The sequence below is a fragment of the Lampetra planeri genome, chromosome 28, assembly GCF_965212315.1.
Source record: "Lampetra planeri chromosome 28, kcLamPlan1.2.h2, whole genome shotgun sequence".
NCBI lineage: Eukaryota > Metazoa > Chordata > Hyperoartia > Petromyzontiformes > Petromyzontidae > Lampetra > Lampetra planeri.
In genome coordinates this window covers 3,146,852-3,171,842 of record NC_136134.1, presented here as the reverse complement: position 1 = coordinate 3,171,842, position 24,991 = coordinate 3,146,852, and the positions used below count along the sequence as shown (strand labels likewise).

The 24,991-nt window shown below is 42.1% G+C and overlaps 1 protein-coding gene across 1 annotated transcript in view; it reads left to right on the top strand.

Annotated features, from left to right (window-relative positions):
- LOC144728258 (uncharacterized) overlaps positions 1-24,991 on the top strand; it is a 316,355-nt gene that overhangs the window by 258,944 nt on the left and 32,420 nt on the right. The window contains exons 96-118 of the mRNA XM_078607566.1: positions 938-1,118; positions 1,626-1,751; positions 2,613-2,738; positions 3,611-3,733; positions 4,452-4,700; positions 6,040-6,159; positions 6,905-7,030; positions 8,167-8,292; positions 9,374-9,517; positions 10,055-10,171; positions 10,862-10,952; positions 11,452-11,735; positions 13,199-13,330; positions 14,078-14,101; positions 15,103-17,559; positions 18,049-18,182; positions 18,920-19,087; positions 19,626-19,808; positions 20,501-20,637; positions 21,307-21,392; positions 22,587-22,805; positions 23,457-23,615; positions 24,815-24,931. Coding sequence (XP_078463692.1) covers positions 938-1,118; positions 1,626-1,751; positions 2,613-2,738; positions 3,611-3,733; positions 4,452-4,700; positions 6,040-6,159; positions 6,905-7,030; positions 8,167-8,292; positions 9,374-9,517; positions 10,055-10,171; positions 10,862-10,952; positions 11,452-11,735; positions 13,199-13,330; positions 14,078-14,101; positions 15,103-17,559; positions 18,049-18,182; positions 18,920-19,087; positions 19,626-19,808; positions 20,501-20,637; positions 21,307-21,392; positions 22,587-22,805; positions 23,457-23,615; positions 24,815-24,931 — 5,629 coding nt within the window. The remainder of the gene's footprint in view (positions 1-937; positions 1,119-1,625; positions 1,752-2,612; positions 2,739-3,610; positions 3,734-4,451; positions 4,701-6,039; positions 6,160-6,904; positions 7,031-8,166; positions 8,293-9,373; positions 9,518-10,054; positions 10,172-10,861; positions 10,953-11,451; positions 11,736-13,198; positions 13,331-14,077; positions 14,102-15,102; positions 17,560-18,048; positions 18,183-18,919; positions 19,088-19,625; positions 19,809-20,500; positions 20,638-21,306; positions 21,393-22,586; positions 22,806-23,456; positions 23,616-24,814; positions 24,932-24,991) is intronic.

Genomic DNA, 24,991 nt, shown 5'->3' with positions numbered 1-24,991 from the left:
GGGGCTGGGTGGGGAGGGGAGGGTGGGGAGGGGCTGGGTGGGGAGGGTGGGGCTGGGTGGGGAGAGTGGGGCTAGGTGGGGGGTGGGAGGGGTGGGACTGGGTGGGGAGGGGCTGGTCACCCCGTGGTGCCCTTATAAAACTCAACGTTTAACCTACTCACGCCGGCTTGTGCCCGCCCTCACAGTCGGGCATATTTGCGGAATACACCACGCCGCCGTTGACCCTGGCCATTGACCGAGCAACCCAACGTTCCTTCCAGCTCCCTCCGCAGGAATGTGTTGCTTGCTTTTCAACATTCCTCCATTTTTGCGGATAAATCAAATCAAGGGGCACATTTGCCCACCTGGCAAAATGATTTGATTGGCTCTGTTGGGTGGTGAAGGGTTCGAGTTGAAAATGGACACTATAGTTGCAAGATCTTACCCATTATTAACAAATATGAATAATAATTTTGGTCGTCAAAGCCTATATATAAAGTGAGGCAACTTTGTGTTGGTGGAACGTCTATATTTATAACATGATTCACGGTTCTTAAATTAGCAGAAAATGGAAGTTTAGTTTTAGTTTTCATCTGTATTTTATTGGCTGGCTATAATGATCAATGTCTCATTCAAAAGGTCAAGATCTCATTTTAAATAGCCCGATATGTACAGACACTGCTGAATTCAAATTGACCCAAACATACACAAAATGTACTCTTTTTCAACTTTGATACGTTTTCATTGAGTACTAAGGGACAGATTACTTGATTTGGTAAAAATCAATGTCTATTAGTGGTATCAGAAAACAGCATCCTCATACCACTTTTGGTGTGCTTGAATATATACCGTTTCATCATAATGCTTGATCGGCCCTTAGCGGGAAGATGGCTTTAGTTTGCGTACATAACCCGTGTCACACTCCATTTATTTGCCGTGTTGCTGCGATCGTCTGAAGGTTGCCGGCTGTCTGTGTGATACTGGCTACGCGGGAGCATACTGCACGGACGACTACAATGCCTGTGTAGACAGCCCTTGTCATCCTGGAGTGAACTGCACAGATCAACCTGCACCCTCCCTAGGCTTTTCGTGTGGGCCCTGTCCCGTTGGGCTCACAGGCAACGGGAGCAAGTGTTTCGGTGTGTACATATTTCACTGTTGATTTTGTTTACTAGTCCGTCATTTGCTACAAATGAATGAGGTGCAGTACAGACACTTTTTAGGAAATCAATGAAGATTTTTTTCTTCCTGAGTAAAAAAAATACATTAAAAACCCACCATATTAAAATAACTTACTGCAGCAATAAAGGCTTAAGAAACGTACTGATTCTTTCAACTGCTGTGGCGGGAGATCGATGAATCAACGACCTTGTGATGAATGGATCAAGAGAATCCACAATGTGCTTGTATGTGCGTGTGTGTCAATTGATTCCTTGCAAAAGAGATTGTTGCATCTCAATGGTCATTTTTCTCATTGAAAATATTGCATCAAAGATTAAAATATGCTAAAAGTTTAATTTGCATTGTCACCTTTTGACAATTAAGTCCGTGTAATAGGATATATACAATAAAAAAGTACACTTAGGTTGCCTTCCAGCTCAATTATTGATTTGTATTCATGCTGTCTCATGCTTTCTTTCATTCAGATGTGGACGAATGTCTCAATTCGCCCCCACCATGCGAGCAGACCTGCTTGAATACGCTCAAAAGCTTCGAATGCAACTGTACCACTGGCTTCATCATCAACACAGAAAATAGCACACAATGCGATGGTGCGTTGTGTCCTGCACATTTGCAGTTAAAAATGCCACTCGCAAAATGTAGCCTAAATCGAGGTTGTCAAGTGTAGAGCCTGCAAAACAACGTTACTTCCGAGGATGCTGTGGTTTTCGTATGACACATGGGCTTACCGAATTGCCCTGGGACGCAACAGCGTCTTTCTTAAAATCACGTGACTCAGCAATGTATTGGCCTGACAGCCTCTCATGCTGGGGAAACAAACACATTTTAATACCTGTCAACCCCTTATCTGTGCCTACCTTATTACAGACCAATTCAGACCTTATTGGTCACCCAGTGCCTTTATAAATATCAACGTTTATCCTACAAAGTCCCATCACAATGAAGAAACACAAACATTAAAAATGTTATTGTTGCCCGTATTGAAAGGCTGAATGCTGTATGGACCTGAAAACTCTATTTCCCTTTACAAGAATACGGGTAAACGATATGGGTTTACACGTATGCATTGTCATAGATATATTATGCAATGAGATGTAATTATTTTTAAGGACGTTACCCCCCAACTTATAGAGTTGGCTAAAGTGTACCCTCCGGAGCTCAACTACTTGATTCCACTCCAGCCTTTAACACAAAAAACACGTAGATTGTTCTCTTTTTTTTATTCCCATAACTTGCTTGCTGGAACTTAATGTACATTTATTTACATCTTAAAATACCGTGATGTTGCTTATATTAGTCTAAAACCCAAACTCGGGGGATAGTTACTCATTACTCATCAACTAATGTTATTATTTTTTGTTTGGGAAGTTTATTGTTTTAACATGTAGTGTTTGACATATATTGTTTGAAAATGTATTGTTTTAACATGTACAACTTTTCTTTGTGTTTAGACATGGATGAGTGCGCCTTGAACTCTACACTTTGTCATGCAAATGGCCAATGTGTGAACACACCTGGGGGTTACAATTGTACATGCAAACCTGGATTCCAAGGAGATGGAAAATTATATTGCATAGGTAAGAAATCGCGTGCGATGCTCTACATCTTTGGTTGCTTGGATGATTTTTGAATAACAATGCAAATGCCCTTTTGTAGATGTACACATGCATGGCTCACTTAAAAAACACATGTGATTGCAGGGTTTCGAACCGTTCATTTTTATCGATCTATTTGTTTACGTGGGTAAGAAACATTTGGCCTCAATCCGATTCACAAGAATGACCCCAACGGTGAACCTTGGTGAAAAAAAAAGAGTAACATCAGCGAAGAGATTATAACATTGCTAGACACTGAGTAACAAAGACCATTTAAGGAAAAAAACAACATTTAAGTGGCACTGGAAGGCGGCATGGAAACATAACCGCAAATCACGTGGGGTCACTTACCATGTGTGCAAGAAAGGGACATCTTAAATTAAGTAAAGGGCCGAATTATAGTGCAAAGTTTGCCATGCTTTGTGAGCTTGTGACCTCATCGAAGCAATGCGGTGTGGATGTATCTGGGGCCCATGTGCTACATACATGTGTCCAGCCCACGACGACTGGAAATTGTTTTTAATTATTAAGGTGCAATTGTGTAGATATTAGCCCCGCTCGATGTGCTTGCGACCCATGGGTAATGCAATATTAATGGTAGTTCATTGAAACTTGCTCGATCCACTATTGAATGTCCATTTTGTCCTCAAATGTGTTTAAAATACGTTTATCTCAGCAGTAAATGTATCATCAGATTGCTTGCAGTGAACTGGCTCACCGCATCTCTTCTGACCCATACAGAAAGTATGCTTCATACCGCTCTTTAAATTTATGTAAGAGGTCAAAGGGAACACTTTGCTATTCATGCACGTGCCCCTTTTGAATCTCAATGCATGTTTGTTTTTCTCCTACAGATAAAGATGAGTGTGCATTGGCCACCAATCCCTGCTTTTCCATTAACAATTCGGTCTGCCTGAACAGTGAAGGGTCCTATTCTTGTAACTGCACATCTGGCTATGCTGGACCAAACTGCACAGGTAGTACAATCTTTATACAGTAAAACTATTAGCATATGTGTAAGTGCCCTTTCTGGAAATAAAGCAGGTGTTAAGATGTTCAAATATCAAATAGATACCTATTGCTAGGCATCAAGTCTGCATTAACCATACATACTTGTGGTAATACATGCAAATATACATACTCTAATAATATTATATGCATTAAATTTCGATTTAAAGCTTTCGTGACTGCAGGGATTCATCTTCTTGGTTCTTTCGGTAAAGTCACGTAGAAGGGAAGTAATACAATAATAAAAATAAAACATACTAAAATAAAATAATATAATAAAATATGTTTCATTTTTATTATTTTATTACTTCCCTTCTACGTGACTTTACCGAAAGAACCAAGAAGATATATATGCATTGTCTTTGAAACTGATTGGCCGACACTGGTCAGACAGGGCCATAAAGAAGACATGTATTGCATAAAGAAGCATGTATTGCAACAAGTATGTGTGGCTAATGCAGACTTGATTCTGTGCAAACGGTATCTATTGGGTGTTAGAACATCTTAACACCTATTTTATTGCCAGAAAGGGTAAAGCCTATTATTATTTTGTCATCGTCTTGATACTGGCAAAAAAATCATATTGATATCACTGCATGTAAAAATATATCCATGAATGCATTTAGAAAACAGCATTGAAACACTATATTAAATGACTGTGATATGTACGATCATTCTTTTTTTCAGATATAAATGAGTGTACAAGTGGCCATAATTCATGTCACTTAAATGCCACATGCTCCAACACGGACGGTTCCTACAGTTGCAGCTGCAACACCGGCTACATCGGAAATGGCATGAACTGCGCCGATGAAGACGAGTGTTCGAATGGGAAAAGCAACTGTGATAGGAATTATGCAAACTGTGTGAACACCATTGGATCCTTCACTTGCCTATGTGCCAGCGCATACACTGGCAATGGGACCTACTGCACAGGTATATTTTTTAAAAACTGTCTTAATGTGGATGAGATTTCTGAAAATGCGACAGGTGGATTGAACACTGGGTGTTTTTGTGGTGGAATATTTGCGAAAATATCCAAAGTTTTTTTTTTCACAGATTTGCTACGTATCATAAAAAATATATTTTAAGTCCATTTGACGTAACATATATGAAGCCCATCACAAATTGATCAAAATGTAGCCTTTGACAAGTATTTGTAACAATATTAGTCATGCACACAAGCTCCATATTTCATGATTTGAATGGCCTCTTGGGCTTCAGTTATCTGTTTTGTTGCCTTACTGTGCAATACAATTTGTGGACATAAAACATCTTAATACAATTGTAGTGTCTTGTAAAATCACTCAGACTGACACGTTGTAACAGGTCACCTGCTTACACTGTATTTGCCTATTCTTGCACCAGTTGTCGGCACTCCAATCACTGTCTCTATGGTAACTTCTGTTAATCAAGTCCCACCTCGCTAACCTGCACACAGCAACTCTCGCTCTCAATAGCTCCGCACTCAGCAGTGCTCACACAGAGGCTTGCACACATCAGCGCTCACACAGGCTTGCACACAGCAGCGCTCACACAGAAGCTTGCACTCAGCAGTGCTCACACAGAAGCTTGTACCCAGCAGTGCTCACACAAGAGGCTTGCACCCAGCAGTGCTCACACAGAGGCTTTTACACACAGCAGCGCTCACACAGAGGCTTGCACACAGCAGCGCTCACACAGCTTCTCACCCAGCTTCTCACCCAGCGCCGCTGCCCTCGCCTACGTTCCCTCAAACCCACTCACTCATCCGATCCGGGCGGGGGGATCAACTATCACCCGCCCGGCGACTCGTGAGGGTCGAGGTCTGTCCCCGGCTTGAACGGCAGCGGCGAGACGTCTTCTCTCCCTCTTGTCCCAGCAACACGAACACCCGCTTCCCAATTGTCCAGCTCCTCCCTAGTGTCGACCTGGTTTGCACCGGCTTCCCCCCCTATTGAGGTGGCGGTTTGTCCGTGCAACCTTATGTTGCACACGCGCACGTGTGTGTCCTCGGTTGCCCTCGGCTAACAGTGTGCGCCACGTATTTTACCACACTACACAATAATTAACTTCACGTTTTCCTGGAAATGTACTCATATTGCCTTGGCTTGGTGATTGTAATAATTAATGTTTACCAGAAGGAATGTGTCATTTATAAATCAGATGGTTGTTAATTCATCTATTTTAATAGTCTAAAATGCGTTTCAAGGCATTTGAAGAATTACCATTTTGTATCAACTGATTTTGATATTATAAATTGAAATGCCATCAACATGTACCTCTTCATGTGCAGACATCAATGAATGCGAGAATACAACCATCTGCCGAGCCAATGAAAATTGCATGAACGTACCCGGTAACTATACCTGTGAGTGCAATGCTGGATACAGACGGAATGCAACCCTTTGTACAGGTGAGGCATGGCATAAAAAGAATCCCTTATTCACAATACTTTTCAGTAACGTTCATTAACAAGTTGAATGGCTGTGAAAATTCAACAAAAGTAACTGAGAGATGGCAATATTTGGGTTGACAATACATATATATTTTAATTTCATGGCTTGACTTACAAAAGACATCACTTAACAATATCTCTCCAGTTACACTAAATGTATCAAGCTGCCATGGTGTAATGGTTAGCGCATCGGACTTTTAAATTTAGAGTTCGCCGGTTCAATGTTATCTCCTGGTGTGACAGTTGGCATAAGAAGGAAAAGCGAGCGTGGAAGAAGAGGCCAAAAAAGCCTCTAGAGGGGTTCTCCAGAGCTCACTCTGGAGGGGAGTGGTAGTGCATCGTTTCGGGCAAATCATTCTGAATTCGGTGACCCGAGTTTGATTGCCAGCCGTGGCTAACATGGGTGGCGAGCGACATCTGAATTTTTTCACCGAATCCTCATTGCCCAGCAGGGTGAAGTATGGTAAAATAACCCCCATAACTGACATAGGGGAGACCATCCCGTCAATTGATTGACATAGGACTGCAAACAAATAATAGTGACTTGTTTTAAACCGCTCTGTTCATCGTCCATGCAGAGACAGAATATTACAAAAAATGTCAAGACTTGAAGCCTAAAATAATAGTGTATGGTCGAACTAATTGGTCCGTGTTGGTGTGTACAATGTTGCTTTGTTACAATGTAATTATTTGTTTTGAACAGACATCGATGAATGTGCGGAATCACAGCCGTGCGACAAGAAAACCAAGATATGCATAAACAACAATGGCTCGTACACATGCATCTGCAATGCAGGATACCAGCTGGACGCCTACGGCAACTGTACAGGTAAACAAGCGGACGCATTTCAACCTGCGCAACATGCGTGTGGCACTCGATGTTGTAAGAGTGAGGGAAGGAATGTCTTCTGCACGTGATAGCTGGTTTTTTTGGGACGGTTTGTCGTTTAGTGTTTTGTTTAAATAAAAAAACAACACTTTACCCAGGTGATTACTCTATGTTTTTACTTATTTAATTATCCTGCAATGTGCAAATATTGCTGTATCACGTAAAAATTGTGCAAGATTCTTAAATCACCTGCCCACCCCCCGCCTCTGTACACCCAGAAGTATAAATGGACACACTGCCGGTTGTGGTGTATTGCGGTGGGGTAGAAAATATGGGTACTCCCACCCCTGTTAAGGCGTCCGGCCATCGTTGACGAGTACGCCGGGATATACGCCCTAGATGCCTGAGGTCTTTATCCAGGAGCTTCTTCGAGTGATAGTGTGAGAAAGGCACTTCATGGCTGCACCGTTGCTTTCACTCTGTACGACATTCATCTCAAGCCAAGGGCTGTCTGCAGTCAAACGAGTCATATAAATAAATAAACTATAAACTTTTAATTTTTGCCAGGTAAGGCTCACTGAGCTGTATAGCTCTTTTTTTTTTTTTAGAAGCGACCTGGCCATCACAAATGATAGCTCAACGCAGTGGTTTATTGTGTTGAAATGTATATCAGCCACATATTCTAAACACGTGATGGTGATTCTAAATGTGGAGGGAAAAACTGGAGGACCCAGAGAAAAATAAATGCGACCACGGGGAGAGAGACATGCAAACTCTAAATATACAGGCGTCAGGGTCGGGATCAAACCCACAACCTCCTGTACACCGAGCGAGGTAGCTAACATCTCGTCACCGGAGTCATCGCTCACCTTCAATTGATGGCCATGAGTCCGAAGTAGAAATCGCGTATTCCCATGGCGTTGACCACAGGGCAACAGCAAGCTGCCGACCCTTTACTTATTCTTGTCTTTGTCCGTCAACAATTGAGAAATTAAGGGTTGAGTTGACACCCCACTCCGCTCATCGCTCTCCCAAAGTAAATGATGATGTAAAAAAACAAAACCGGGAGCAAATGAACGAATTAAGGTGAACTTGCTGTGCTCTTTTTGAAGGATTTGTCTTCTTTTGTTTTCAAGATATCAACGAGTGTGCCATCACATCCCTGAACAAATGCACGGCGGAAAGTGTCTGCCAGAACTTTGATGGCAGCTACTCCTGCCAGTGCAAGGCTGGATACAGGGATACTGGAGGCAACTGCACCGGTAAAAACATTTAAAACAACAAATCATTTGTTGCAACCTCACACAGCACACATCTACCCAGAAGTTATTATGTAACTCACATACAGTTTAGGAACATGCAGGGTGCAAAAAAAAATGTAGGTGCCCTCTTCAGACACTAAAGGTCTTTTTTTTCCTATGGTTGTTTCTGCTGCTTGGCTGTGGTTTATAAAGCCTGTGCAGTCTTTATTGGAGGTTCTTAGCTTCCTGCCCAGTGCACTCACAACTATTTTAGAAGTGTTGGTAGTCAAATAGAGGGAGGTATAGGATTTATGCAACGAAACACTCTTTCTTCGTCATGTAACTGTGGAAGGCCATCAGATAGAGCCAATGATATATCAGAATCTAAACATGTATTTATACTGGAAGAATCCGATGAGCTGTAAAGCTCTTGTCACAGATGTCCAGTCGCGGCGGGTAAGAATGTTACAACAACAGTACAAAAACACGATAGGAGTGCAAAGTATAAGAAAGGTAAATAAATCACCCAAACACATACAAATAACACTAAACCATCCCCATCCTACCAGGCAGCGTCCATTGAGGTATTAACTTATTTTTCAGATGCAACCTGGCCACAAATGATAGCTCAACAAAGTCGGCCATCATTTGGACATTTATAATTTTGCCAGTTCAGCTTAATATGAAATAAAAATTGGGGTATATCCACAAAGAAAACAAGTGAGCATATATTGTGAGTCCAATCAAAATGAACATAGATCTAACACAAAATTATAGCTCACTGATGGTTTTTCGGCTTGCACCACGTGTTGTCCTGCGTGATGTCCGATGTTTCACCCGGACGTGTCAAGTGCTTCTGCAGGAGGCTCAGGCACTGAAGGAGCTGCCCGACACCCAGAGTGGAAACACATCGAATAACTATAGAGCACAAATGCAAACACTGAATTATCGAATTATTTTAGAAGTGCTAAAATAAAAACAACCGTGATAAATCGATTCGGTATTATTCTCTACATTTATGCAGACAATAATGATTGATCGTTGCAAACAACCATCATATTATGCGGTCTGTGATTTAATGATAATACTTTTTGCTTTTCAGACATTGATGAGTGTCAACCACCAATGAACACATCTCAGCCTTGCAAAGGCCCAGTTGGTGTCAACTGCACCAACACCCCTGGCCTTTTCAAGTGCACTTGTCCACCTGGATATTACCTGGAAAATGATGGAACAACCTGCCTAGGTCTGGATATAATGAAAGATGTTTAGGTGTAATTGAGAATGAAAGACATAAGCATTGTTTATGTATGTGGTTGGAAGCATAGATTGTGATTTTAACATGGTTCCATTCACTCTGCTGACTGTCATTCCAACAGATCTGGCTAGAAAATGATACCCCGTAGGATATGTTTGTAAAATACCTACAGCAGATAATTGCATTATAAAATGAAATAAGTATAAAAGACAATGAGTGGCAGGCGAGGAATGGAATGTGTGTGATGGTTCGGTGAATTCAGGCTGTGTGCAGATGCAAGGTGCATTTTACAGCGTAGAACCATCAAAGATGGTGACTGCTTGGGAAGGCCTTCATCCAGCAGTGGATTGATCATGGCTGATGGTGATCATTATGAACCGTTCTCGACAATTGTATGCATTTCAAATGGCTATGAAATTACAAGTATATCTTTAGCAATAATAATACATAGAGGACCTACTATTCGCGCGTGACGGATTGAACATTTACTGATTGCTGCAAATGCCCTCGTCACCTTTTATTCAGATGTTGATGAATGTGTGAAAAGTCTTCACAACTGCTCTCAGAACTGCACGAACACTCAAGGAGGCTATGAGTGCAGCTGCTTCGATCTCTTCAGCAACGTGAATGGCACTTGTCAACGTATGTAGAAGACCACATACCGTTTTTTTAACTATCACGTTTTATTTTTTATACAATGCTATTTTATTTTAAACGGTGGAGATACATTTGATTGCAAATGGCTTGAAAACGTTATCAACGATGTTTGAGATATGGATGTTTCAAGGATATGTACTGATTGGAATTGGCACAGAAGTGTTAATTTGTCGTTGTACTGTACTTCTGTGCTCCCTACCTTCACCAACCTGCACTGACCAGCATCAAGTATGGCCAAACAAACCATGACCCACATTGCATGAGTAGGCCATCATCCCACAGTGAATTAACAAAAGGCATTAGATGTACAATACATATAATGCCTAACAAACAGCATGCAGTACTTTTGATATATTATGACTGAATTAACCAAGATCTTACTTGGACCACTGGACAGCCCTGGCCAATTAATATGGCCCTGAGTCTCATCAACAGGGCTTTGTCCCTGAAACAATAGCTCGCAGGTTGCCTGGTGTCAGAAGCAAGAGCCATCCACAAATAACGCAATGCCTTGCTTACAACAAATGTGCTGGAAAACAATTCCTCAGTCAGGCATTTGGTTGATGGACTTAAATGTCATATGCGACACCAATTAATGTAAAGCTAATAAAGTTATATATTTTTTTGAATGTGAGAAATAATAATCATGAATGTTGTGTTATTTTTTCCTTGCAGCCAATATTTCTTGTCAGGCAGATGTATGCAATGCAACGGGCACCTGTTACATAGACAGCACGAATTCCAAAGCCTGTGCCTGTGATAATGGGTATGTATCATTCATTGTGCCTGGACTATTAGCAGATCTCACAGACCACCGTGACATTGTTTGAGCCTTCCTGTTTTTATTTTGATAATCTATTAAACATTTCCTACTCAAACAGTAATAAATGCAGTGTTTTCGAACTGTGTTTTTGGATGCACAGACCTTTGAAGCATTATCCCTTATGTACTCTATTTTTTATAATTCATGTCAACGTGCTCAAATTTTATCAGCTAATATATTTTTTTTCAAGCTCATTCATTTAAATTGTGCTTCTATTTAAACTAATTAGAAAGAGTATCACGTTTTGTTTTACTTCTTCCACTTTTATTAGTTATTTTACTTCATCATTGCATTGCTCTTCTATTTTTGAACTTGTATTATGTTCTTTATGTTGTACATTGTATTGTCCACTTCTCCCGCATTTAAATCACGGCACAGTAGTGTACACTATTTAAATAATGAGAAACAGCTGCTTTGAACACGAAATTTATTTTCATTCCAGATATATTCTAAACGGCACGAGCAAAACGGATTGCATCAATGTTAATGAGTGCAGCATATCCGTGGCTAACAGACAGACGCCTTGCGACTCCAATTACGGGACGTGCAATGACACAATCGGCAGCTTCACGTGTGGCTGTGTGTCTGGGTACACGATCGGTAGCGACGGCCGGACCTGCAAAGATGTGAACGAGTGTGAGATCGGAATCGACAACTGCACTCAACATTCCACGTGTTATAACTTTGAAGGAAATTATACCTGCACCTGCAATAATGGATATGCCAGTAAGTTTGCACAATAGGGGGGCACAGGTGGTGCATCTGCCAGTCATCTCAGTCATTTAACCCATGGCACCTGGATCTGTCCGGTGAGCTCCTGTACCTAGCCTGGCACAGAAGACAACCCATGGCACCTGGGTCTGTCCCGTGACCTGTCAACGAGCCTTCCGACACTTCATGTGGCCTCAAAGTGCACCTGGCCTGGCACAGGCACCATGGTGACGTCACCGTCACTTAGTGGCCAATGGCAGATATTGATATGTCTGTGTTTGGTGGACAGTTCTATAGTACCTGCATGAATGAAAACCTTCGCAATAGTCATATGTTGTTTGAGTTATACGGTGGTGTACACGTAAAGTTACATTAAGCTTTAATTGTAAACTGTCTTCTTAAAGAAAGTACTTTATTAGATCTCTGGTAATTGTGTGTGTGATGCAATCGAGAGATGAATTGGAATAAAAGCTGTGATGTCCACTTTTTCACAGCTTTATCGTATGCTGTGACACAAAGTGTGTTTGGAAGGGGGAAAGGGAAATTATAAACATGGGTTGGTAAAGTTTTCACGGCCAACGCTTTTTTTCAGTGAGTGGAAGTCAATGCGCAGATGTGGACGAGTGCAAATTTGCCGGTGGTGCTGCATGTGCGGCAGGGTCTGCGTGCCGTAACCCGTCCGGTTCATTCAATTGCCCATTGTCTTGTGGGATATACGCTTGTGTAAAATATTTGCCAGGATGTGTATGAGTGCTTGAGCCCGCAGCACAACCGCAGTGCCAATTCAAATTGTATGAACACCCAAGGATCCTATCGACGACAATGCGATGATAGATTTCAAACTATGTTCAACTGTGTCGCTCACCCTCTGTGTCTGTTATAAAATTAATATTCAAGTTTCAAGTTTATGTGGACAATAAACCAGGATATTCTCATTTGCAAGCGTGAACTAGGGCATTAGTCCGCCAGTAGGGGGGCAATGACTGCGAGTCCCAGTTGAGTAATTTGTCGTGGATTTTTTTAATTTTTGGCAAATTTTGACCCTGATGCTGACACACAACGTCCCACCCTCATGAACGATGTCAGGCGGATCTTTATGTCCACCGTGAAGCAGACGGCGTCCAGCACAATCATGGTAATGGCACAGCAGCAACGATATTTGGAGCAGCCGCTGGATTCAAACTGCGAGTCTGTAGCAAACGGAAGGATACGTTACTGCCAGGCCACATTTCACTCTGGTGCATCTGTGCATAGCAATTACGATGCAGAATTCGCACTCGAATCCGCTTTAATTTGTGGCATGTGCAATGATTTGCGGAATTACAAGTGTGAGAACAATAATTTCAGATTGTAAGAAGCTGGTTCAAACGTCATAGACTGCACTCTAGTTATTTCCACGTTATCTGCCGTCATACTTGTGTTTTAGACTGGTGCTAACCGAGCATCGCGTGAGTAATGAAATGTGCCTGTGTCAATAGGCAATGGGGCACTATGCGTGGACTTTGATGAATGTGGGAGAAATACAGCCGACTGTGGATCTGGAACCAGTTGTGAAAATACAGTGGGGTCATACAACTGCCCATGCATTCAAGGATATCAGCGCACCACAAGTAAACGTCTCATTTAATATTCCTCTTATTAAAACTTGAATGTGCAATACTGTGCATTTGTGTAATTATTTTAATAAGGACCAAAGTGTATGCATTTCATTATTTATATAGAGATTTAAAAAAATGTGCGTCTTAATTACCCATTTTAGGAAGGTCTTAATACGTTTATCTACTTAAAATAAAGTAACTGTTTTGTGGGGGCCTTTGGTGGCTGATGCAAAAATATGGTTCCTGTTGTTGACTCTAACCTGACACCTATCTCCACAATGTGCACCTTTCCGGATACAACCTCCCAGCTCTTCATCCGTTTCCTCATTCCCGCTTCTGCTGTTTTTCGCTAACTCACTTCTGCAGCTTCCCTTTTGTTTTCCCCGATATCGCGGCCGGGGATTACCAGCAAAATGTCCCGCTTGTACTTATATACCTCCATATTGCTGAACTTCCACGAATATTTTTCATATTTGTTGACAAAAAACCTCAATAAAAAAGGGGGGCTTTTTGAATTGAATAACTGGAGTAAATCCTCTTATTAAGAGGCTGGTTGTGATGGGCCACTTCACCACTCAAAGGATTTTGGAATCTCATAGCACATGATGAAATTGGCGCGATTCACCAACCCGACCTACAGAATCGCCCGACATAACCCACCATACAAGGCTTTAGATAAATTCCATATCTATAAAAAAAATATTTATCATGAGTGTTTATAAAACTCTAATGTCATGTTTTTGTCCCCTCCTATGACAGATGATACACATGCAAATTGCACAAGTAAGTCCACATTATTTACATACCTTTTGTCCATCCACTGCGATATGCAGACTCCCACCGCCTCCTACCACACCCTTGTCGGGCATGGCTGTTGACGATGCTTAACCATGCTTGTCCGTGCGGGCTGGTGATGAAGGTCACCCAGAACCTGTGTCGCGTATTTCGCTCTCCGGCAATGCCTAAACTCTAACTGGTCTTTGGATGAAACAATTACATTTTAAAATGTAAAACAAACACTTTTAATTAGTGTACGTGCATAATATACAGTATTTCAATTACGTGATTAATGTAATGCATGTGAGGATATTTATTAACAATGTACGTTGAATATGTCGCCAGTTCCTTTGATTTGTTTTTGTTTTCTTAATTTTCTTTTCATCTCTTTTATATTGTTGTATTATACGATGAAATGCGAACTGATGTACAACACATTTGTGCTCGCAATTGTACAGCATTTTTTCTAAACAACTGCACCTTAGTATTCCAGAAAAAAGGACACTATTCAATGGAGTATAATTCGTATTCTTCAATTGAGATGCAAAAAATGTACAACAGGAGCCGAATAAAAAAATTAAAGAATGAAAGATTGTAATCTTGTGCAGCATAAAGTAATGCCATCACATTTAGGTTCTCTCAGTACTTCATACATCCAATTTGTATTGCATCCTCTGATGTTTATTTGACAAAGGCCAGGTGCCTCAGTGGTAGAACAAGCAGCTCAACAATCGGAAGGTTGCGAGTTAAAATCCTGGATGTGGTTGTCTCAACCCGTCATTCCTCTGGGGTGGGTAAAACGAGTACCATTTTTTGGGGGAGATCAACAATAGGTGTCCTATTAAGAAAGTTTACACGACTGGCTCAGAACTGCAGAACTGTAAGGCAATGAGCACTACCTCGCTAATCATTTGAGCGAGAAGTCACTTTGACTTTGACCTTTAACAAAAAGTTGGCAAATTGAATTACGTGTTGAATAACCATTTTTGGTAATATTAATCCAACAGTTCAAACGACTACACCGCCTCAAACAACAGGAATTACCAATACAACACAAGCCTCACCCTCTGCAGGAGTTTATTTTACAGCCAATACGTCAAGCTCAACAAGAGCACCATTAACAGAAATTTCTACAGACGGAGTTAATTCTACGATTGTCTCAAGCCCGGCAACAGCTTCACCAACAGCAACTTCTACAATCGGAGTTAATTCTACGATTGTCTCAAGCCCAGCAATAGCCTCACCAACAGCAACTTCTACAATTGAAGTTAATTTTACGATTGTCTCAAGCCCAGAAGCAGCCTCACCAACAGCAACTTCTACAATCGGAGTTAATTCTACGATTGTCTCAAGCCCAGCAATAGCCTCACCTACAGCAACTACAATCGTAGTTAATTCTACGATTGTCTCAAGTCCAACAACAGCATCACCAATCACTGCTCCTACAGACGGAGTTAATTCTACGATTGTCTCAAGCCCAGCAACAGCCTCACCAACAGCAAATTCTACAATCGGAGTTAATTCTACGATTGTCTCAAGCCCAGCAATAGCCTCACCAACAGCAACTACAATCGGAGTTAATTCTACGGTTGTCTCAAGTCCAACAACAGCATCACCAATCACTGCTCCTACAGACGGAGTTAATTCTACGATTGTCTCAAGCCCAGCTACAGCCTCACCAACAGCACCTTCTACAATCGGAGTTAATTCTACGATTGTCTCAAGCCCAGCAACAGCCTCACCAACAGCAACTTCTATAATCGGAGTTAATTCTACGATTGTCTCAAGCCCAGCAACAGCATCACCAATCACTGCTTCTACAGACGGAGTTAATTCTACGATTGTCTCAAGCCCAGCAATAGCCTCACCAACAGCAACTTCTACAATTGAAGTTAATTTTACGATTGTCTCAAGCCCAGAAGCAGCCTCACCAACAGCAACTTCTACAATCGGAGTTAATTCTACGATTGTCTCAAGCCCAGCTACAGCCTCACCAACAGCACCTTCTACAATCGGAGTTAATTCTACGATTGTCTCAAGCCCAGCAACAGCCTCACCAACAGCAACTTCTATAATCGGAGTTAATTCTACGATTGTCTCAAGCCCAGCAACAGCATCACCAATCACTGCTTCTACAGACGGAGTTAATTCTACGATTGTCTCAAGCCCAGCAATAGCCTCACCAACAGCAACTTCTACAATTGAAGTTAATTTTACGATTGTCTCAAGCCCAGAAGCAGCCTCACCAACAGCAACTTCTACAATCGGAGTTAATTCTACGATTGTCTCAAGCCCAGCAATAGCCTCACCTACAGCAACTACAATCGGAGTTAATTCTACGATTGTCTCAAGTCCAACAACAGCATCACCAATCACTGCTCCTACAGACGGAGTTAATTCTACGATTGTCTCAAGCCCAGCAACAGCCTCACCAACAGCAAATTCTACAATCGGAGTTAATTCTACGATTGTCTCAAGCCCAGCAATAGCCTCACCAACAGCAACTACAATCGGAGTTAATTCTACGATTGTCTCAAGTCCAACAACAGCATCACCAATCACTGCTCCTACAGACGGAGTTAATTCTACGATTGTCTCAAGCCCAGCTACAGCCTCACCAACAGCACCTTCTACAATCGGAGTTAATTCTACGATTGTCTCAAGCCCAGCAACAGCCTCACCAACAGCAACTTCTATAATCGGAGTTAATTCTACGATTGTCTCAAGCCCAGCAACAGCATCACCAATCACTGCTTCTACAGACGGAGTTAATTCTACGATTGTCTCAAGCCCAGCAATAGCCTCACCAACAGCAACTTCTACAATCAGAGTTAATTCTACGATTGTCTCAAGCCCAGCAACAGCATCACCAACAGCAAATTCTACAATCGGAGTTAATTCTATGATTGTCTCAAGCCCAACAACAGCCTCACCAACAGCAAATTCTACAATCGGATTTAATTCTACGATTGTCTCAAGCCCAGCAACAGCATCACAAATCGCAGTTTCGACGGACAGAGTTAATTCTACGATTGTCACAAGCCCAGCAACAGTATCACCAATCACAACTTCTACAGACGGAGTTAATTCTACAACAAATGCTTCGACCACAGCAACATCTCCAGTTTCCCCCATTGTAGGGCAAACTTCAACAACCGTTTCCTCTACAACAGGCACTTCCTCTAGTCCAATAACTGCAACATCGACCAGCAGGACAAATGTGACAGCTGATACTTTCGGTTCCACGTCAGCCACAACCGTGACTTCGACTGTTCCACCTACTTCACAGTCAACCGTGACAGTGGCTCAGAACACAACGGGCACTTCAGCTCCATCAGGTGCAACCGCGTCTTCGACTGTTATAGTTCCGCCATCCACATCTTCAACCGCGACATCGACGTCAGTCGGGGCGACGACCACGTCGCAGCCATCCACAACCACCACACAGTCTCCCACGCTTATAGGTGAGGTCACGTCGTGGTAAGCTAGGTACATTGTGACGCGTTGTAAGCGAGCAAGATGCGTTTGCTGGCTGAACGTGTATGGCTATGGTGTAAGTGCGATTTTGCGATGTCTTATTTTGGTTTAACACGTCGGCTTTCATGATCAATATTATCCATAATTGAGGTTTATCTGGGTTAAAGTGTGTAAATTTAAAGGTTTTGTTAAGCCCGCCACCACCCGACACAGCCAATTAGTGAGGTTTGTCACGTGATTGTCACGTAATTGGCATGTGTTTTACGTGACAAACCTTATTAATTGGCTGTATTGGGTGGTGGCGGATATAACGACACATTTATATTTCCCCGATCTAACCCAAAAAAATACGTGTTATCGAAGTCTTATTTTAATAATGAGATTCACTTGCTCCAAATTAAATTAATGTTAGAGTATAATAGACGCGTGCGTTTTGGTTGATTAATGTTTGAATGTGTCCGTGTCTTCTTTCATAGATTACAGACTTTTTGCATATGGCACAAATGTAAACGATATCATTCTGCAGTCCCGATTGACAGACTTTGTGTCTCCGTACTTCATGCCACCCTATGATTTTCCTTTTGGTTCCAAGTTCTTCCAGAAACTATACGTAAGTACCGTAGTGGCAGTGCTCAGTGTAAAATATCTCGTGCAAGAAAATATATTTTTTTAAATTCTCATTCAAGTTAGATAGCTAATCTACTATACTGTGTGTGAAAGTCATATTTCTATAGATTATAATTGTTTTTAGTGAGATTCTAACAATTACATTTTTATCGTACCGTTGTGTACATTTAATATATGGTAAATGGTGCTCCTGACACAGTAATGGATATATCATCTTTATATTGTGAGAATAAGTGTCTGTAGAACAATATCTGCTGATACTGCAATAAGTAATGCCCTGGAGATGGCACTCCTTCATATAGCTTCGAAGGAAGGATACGCCGAAGTAAACCTGACTACATTTTGAACTCACATTCCCTTGCAAATACAGTTGTGTTAAAATTTGAATCTCCGCGAGAATACGTATTTATAAGATGACTTACACCAATGTCATCACATGCTGCATATGCACACCTGTCAAGCCCTTATCAGTGCCTACCTTATTACAGACCAATTTAGACCTTATTGGACACCCCATGCCCTTATAAGTCTCAACGTTCATCCTACAAAGTCCCATCACAAAGGAGAAACACAAATTGATTTGTTTTCGCCGTACTGAAACGGCTGTACGCTGTATGGACCTGAAAACTCTATTTCCCTGTACAAGAACACATGGTAAACCTATGGGTTGACAGGTATGCATATGTTGCTTTGTAATAATCTGCTATTCCTGTGTTCCAGTTTTCAGACAATGGGGTGATCGTCTTCCAGCAAAGTGAAGAGACGAATACATTTTCCTATCCAAATCCCATCTCCGGTGGCTTTCTAACTTCATTCTCAGTCACAATGATTGCTGTCTTCTGGGATGATTCTGACTTCTCGTCGAATGTCGGCAAGATCTATTATCAGGTTTGCCATGACGACTGCACTCCGCTTAATTCACGAATTACACATTTTCAATACAGATTGCATTGGTCGTGTGATGTTTTTTTTTATCTTGTCCCTTGCCTTTAGCAATTGCGTGCATAGGTTATCATACAGCATCATCATGGGAATTTCATCTGCAGTATCGATCCAACGATATACTGCTTTTATGTTTCTAAACACATTAATGCGTGGAAAAATGTGTTTTCGTTCTTTGAGACAATGAGTAATTTCCTTTATATTGTAGTCAAAAAAAGTTACAGTAATTCCCTGCGCAGATGAGCATTGAGGCACTGCTGACTTCGCCACAAAGTGGTAACTCATTTTGTTGGCTCCCAGAGGCTTTGGTGGGCAGAGTCAACGCACCAACCAGGATTTGAACTTGGAACCTTTCGATTTAGAGCTTCTCACTCCACCGCTGGCCCAACTGGCAGGATTATCTCTATTGGGAAAAAAATATATAATTCAAAGTCTAATACAGTCATTCAAGTTAACTCAACCCCGCTTTTTTTGTTGAATGCAGGAGTATGATTTTACGGACGGCAAAGTCCAAACTTCGCACGCAAAGGAACTTCGGCAGATAGTGCAGGCGCAGATCAGAGCCAACTTCACGCAAACGGAAGTGCAGACCTACACGCCCGTATGGATGCTGAAGATCACGTGGGAAAACGCCACAGCTGTGCCAGCCAACAGCAACTTGAATTACGTAAGGATGTGATTTATAGTATTCATCAGATGTCGATGCACATTTAGATTTACCCACCCCTGGCCGTCAAGCCAGGGGTGGGTAATGCCATCATACAGCCCAAACGCTCACTATTGGCATGAAATAGCCCTCTTTGTAAAGGTCATCTCGGGCGTACCTTATTAAATAATTGCACTTACATTACAGTGCACGTACGAGAAACGACTTACTCCCTTTTGAATGGCAAGGGCCGTTTTCTCTTTCCGTTGACCAGCCGTCACAGAGCAGGGGCCGATTGGTGCGAGACGTTTGTGTTCCATTGATAGATGGACTTGAACTGATGAAAACCCAGGAAAATTGGACTGGGTGAAACGCGAGGAAATTGAACTGGTAAAACATATTCGGTTAGAGATCCGTTGGGGGTGACTTATTTGGAATTGATTTGAAGGAGGGGGGCCCTGTTTAGAATATTTCGAAAAGAGCAGTAAAAAGTATAAAATGGGGCATGAATAGAACTCTGATCGCCTTTCAGATAGAGCTTCCTACGAGTGAGCGTCATTGTGCGGCTGACTTAATAAAGAGCCATACCTAAAGCGCAACTAGTTGTGGACTGCTTCTCATATTGATATTAAAATTTAGTGTAATGGTAATGATGATGATGCGTATTTACGCTTCTTTGCTTTAACCACTGGGTATGTGTCTTCTTGTTTCAGACAAACACATTCCAGGCTGTGATTAGCACCGATGGCGTCTACTCATTCTGCCTGATCATGTTTAAGGATGGAGGCATGCAATGGAGGACGGAGGCTAGGGACAAGCTGGCAAACAACGCTTTTATAGGATTCAACAGGTGGGTGATCGAAGTCAGCTTCGGCCCTCTTATGATTAAACATTCCGTTAAGATTTTATCTCAAAGAAGCATTTCAAATCGAGCACAACCTGAAATTGTATTCGTCAAACATTCTAAAGAAGTGCTTCTCTACCTTGACTGCAGCGTTACATCCCTTTTGTTCTCAAGTGTAAACAAAATGATAGTAAATACATGGGGTTTGATGAAACAAAATAGTTGCACTTAGGTGACCGTGCTCAATTTGTGTTTCGTTCATTTACTTTCTAAACAAATCTGGCATGTCTCGCGCCCCTAGAAGGGGCACCTCGCACCCCCGGCAGGTATGTGTACACCCCGGGTGAAGAACCACTTCTCTAAAGCAAATGCATAAAAAAAACATGCTCTAAAGTAGGCAAGGCAGCGTCGTCACCATCATCAGCCACATTTAATCTCCGGGGTAGCAGAGGTGTTCTTAATAAACAATGATTTAACACACTTCACTCATTTCTGTGAAGTGGAACACAACAACAATCGAGTGGCCTAGCGGTATGCAGTGCAGTACAGCATTTAGGTTTTATCCTAGGAGTATTTAAACTGCTTTAACACCATCTACTTTTGTTTGCCGCTTGTGGAAATAGCATGTGCTTGTATTTGATTCTAAAATGCCACGTTTTTATCATCTTTGTCAAGTGGAACATCTGCCGCATACATCGACCCAGTGTCATTGAATGCAACAACCAAGTATCGTCCCGACCAGGTCAAAGGATTGCTTACTGGTAAACGTGCATAATGTGGTGTATATATGTTTACTTATTGTTTATTATCAGCCTATTACTGGATGTCCTCAGAAAGATGTTGCCCACTGACATAGTAACCCACCTCAGTGCCTCGCACGCCAACTGAATTAATCGCTCCATCTCCCCGGTGGACGTCCTCTCGGGAACATTCCCTCCCCCTAGCTGCCACTTTTATATTTATTACCCTTCAGGCAAATCACTTGCATGAACACTGGAGTAAAATTTGATCGCCTTCAACTTGTATAGGTTTTCGAATCCAAGTGCTCCTCTAAGTCTCTATGCAATTCCGAGGATGCACTACCACCTCTACACACTTCCTTTGTGAACTTTTCAGTTTTTAATTCAGTTTTATTTTGTACACGTCCACGTGTCTGATCCATACACCGTAGCAATGTTTACAAAAACATACTTCCGAGAGCAAACGTTCATGCGGGAAAGCATTACGGAATCCATGCTGATGCATTCATTTCCCCACTTGGCTCACTTTAAAACCTAACATGTTCACACTTTAATCATTTTAGGGAGCATAATAATTTAGTGGGAGGGTCGGTAGGTGAGTGGGGAGGGTAGGTGAGTGGGGGTGTAGGTGGAATAGGAGTAGGTGGGTAGGTAGGTGGGTGGGGAGGTGAGTAGGTGGGGGGGTAAGTGGGTTGGTGAGGTGGGTGGGTGGGGGGGTAGGTGGGTGGGTGGGGAGGTAGGTGGGTGGGGGGATAGGTGGGTGGGTGGGGAGGTAGGTGGGTGGGGGGATAGGTTGGTGGGGAGGGTTGGTGGGTGGGTGGGGGGCCTAGGTGGGGGGAGGTGGGTGGAGGGTGGGTAGGTAGGTGGGTGGGGGGGTAAGTGGGTGGGTGAGGGGGCTGCGTGGGGGGTAGGTGGGGGGCAGGTGGGTGGTGGGGGGTGTGTAGGTGGGTTGGTGGAGAGGTGGGTGGGCTGAACCTTCAGCAGAGGAGCTCAGCCGCCTCTAAATCCCTCCTGCCCCACCGGATTTCACGACGCTTTAGGTTTGATGCAGAGAATACGACTTCTAAATAAAACATTTGTACACATATGGTCGTTATTTTGTATGGTGATGATATCTTAATACCGTATATATTTTTAACCCTTATATGGAAATGAAGAGTTAAACAATATATTATTCACACAATGCTAACAGAGTAATGATTTTGTTTTGTTCAGGCCTAAATGGAAGATTCGCCTACAATCTGACAGACATCGTGCCAAATAGAAAAAACACAAAGCATCAGTGTCTGAATTGGTATTCAAACGATACAGCTCAGCCGTCTATCAACCCCATCAAGAGCTGTCCCTGTTCCTTTTGGCAAGGAATGTTTGACATGTCCTACGTGGATGGAAACCTCATCACCACTTACGGCTACCAGCTTCCATATGTCCCAGGTAAATGTTTATCGAATATTTACTTGCATTGCATTGATCGAAATGGAAGATGGAAAATCCTGGTATGAAAACATATTCCTCCTGTAGCCCATGTCATCAGTTGTTATCTCTCAAAAAGAAAGAAGACGAGTGTTTGCTTTCGGTTAAAAAAAAAAGTTCTAAACAGTGCCCGGTGTGTACCCATGTTGTGTTCTGAGAAGTGTCGGTGTGGCATGTCGTCGTATACTGGCCAGTTTGAATCACTGCGATCATGTGTTGTGATGTAACATTGTTTTATTACATTGTATTGTAAAGCAATGTAACTATCTCTCACGTCATGCTGGAAGACAAATTGACATATTTATTCCAGCTCACAAAATATCCCCCAAAATGCAACCACTGTTTTATTAATTACATTTAGCAGGGCAAAATATGAGAACTACAAATTACATTCATATTTAAAGGCTTTTATTTATGTATATAAAATGCTGATAACTATGTGCCTTTCTCCTTTACTCCTTCTACACGTGCTATCGTTCCCTCTTGGGCCAATATAAAACCCCACTCTCCATTGTATATGTGTTTAACGCACATTGTATGTCATCCGTAAATATTTTTTTCCTTTACCCTCTTGTGCTAAGACCAAAGTTGATTATTTTTGTTTTTTCCCAGGTGCATTTTGGAGTCTTCAAAACTTCTGGACAGATGCCAATGGTGGAGGGGTGAGATGCCACTACAACCGATGGGGCGCCCTGGTGTCCGGGTGGTATGAGCGCTACCTCCCCACCCCCTGGACGAGTTTGTCAAGAGTAACGAATCAGCAGTACCTGAGTAAGCCCCAAAGTTTAAATAGTTTAACCTGGTCAACTCAAGAGGTCAAAGGTGCAGCCGGGGCAATTCGCTTGCTCACACCACTGTTGGCAGAAGGGCCTCCCACAAGAGGGAGCTCTGGAGAGTCCCTCTGAGAGGGTCATTGGCCTATTCTTCCATGCTGGTTTTGGAAGAGGTGGGATTACCCACACATTATCCCACCACACATGACCTGAGATGTTAGCTACTTCACCTGGTATACAGAAGGTCGTGGGTTTGATCCTGACCCCGATGCCTGTATATTTGGAATTTGCATGTTATTTCCCCATGGTCGCGTGGATTTTCTCTGGTCCTTTGGTATTTCCCTCGACATTTAGACATATCCGTTGAGAGTATTTGGCTGCTATACATTTCCATGTGATAAGCCACTTCGTTGTGCTATCATTTGTGGCCAGGTCGCTTCTGAAAAATAGCTATATAGCTCAGTTGGCCTTACCTGGTAAAATAGAAAAAAGTTTTTAGTGGTGTACTCATTTACAAGGCAGTAACGTGGCTCAGTAATAGCCCATGCACCATCTTGTTGTAGAGGTTTACGGTTTTAATCTAGCGGCTGCTCTGATTATTACTGCAGGTGGATTAACTATGAAAATACTATGCACTGACTCATTCAGTGGACTTTAAAGACCCCGTGGCGTCATCTGCAGAAGTAGGCCATTGTATGCCCGCTTCATGGTCAATATATGCCAAATTTGAAGAGATGACTCGCTTGGATGTACATAGCAATCATTGCCCCCTCCTGTGAAAACTTGGCAGGACCCTCCTGAAAAAGAGACTCAGTGAGACTGTCCTGGGTGAACAAGCTAAATAACAGTAAATGGTAATACTGTTAGGTGGACCGAGGTTGGAGGAAATGTATCAACTGCTATGCCGAAATATGTATTTGAACCGGCGACGTTTGGATTGCCAACCATTAAACCATGACAGCATATCCTTCTTTTATGTAAATTACAATCTATTTAAATTGAGTAAAATATACCTTTTACAGATGCGACATTGTTAATTATTGTTACGTATGCGCAGTATGTTTGTTTTTGTCAAATTTACAATTCAGCATGTTTGAAAATCATGAGTATAGAACTTGAACGCATATGCAACAATGACTTGTGGATTTGCTGCCATAGTCATTCATTCTTTACATTACATTTTTTATATGTTTTCAGCAAATGAAGTGGACCCGTACAACGCTTGCTGCAGATCTGGAGACAAGGGATTGTGCAATATGTACCAGCAGAGGCGTCCCTCTGACCGTTGTTCATACTACAGACCACCTTTCTATGGTGATTCTTCTCTGAATTTGTGTTCACTGTTGTCTATATTGTTAACAGATATCAGTATGT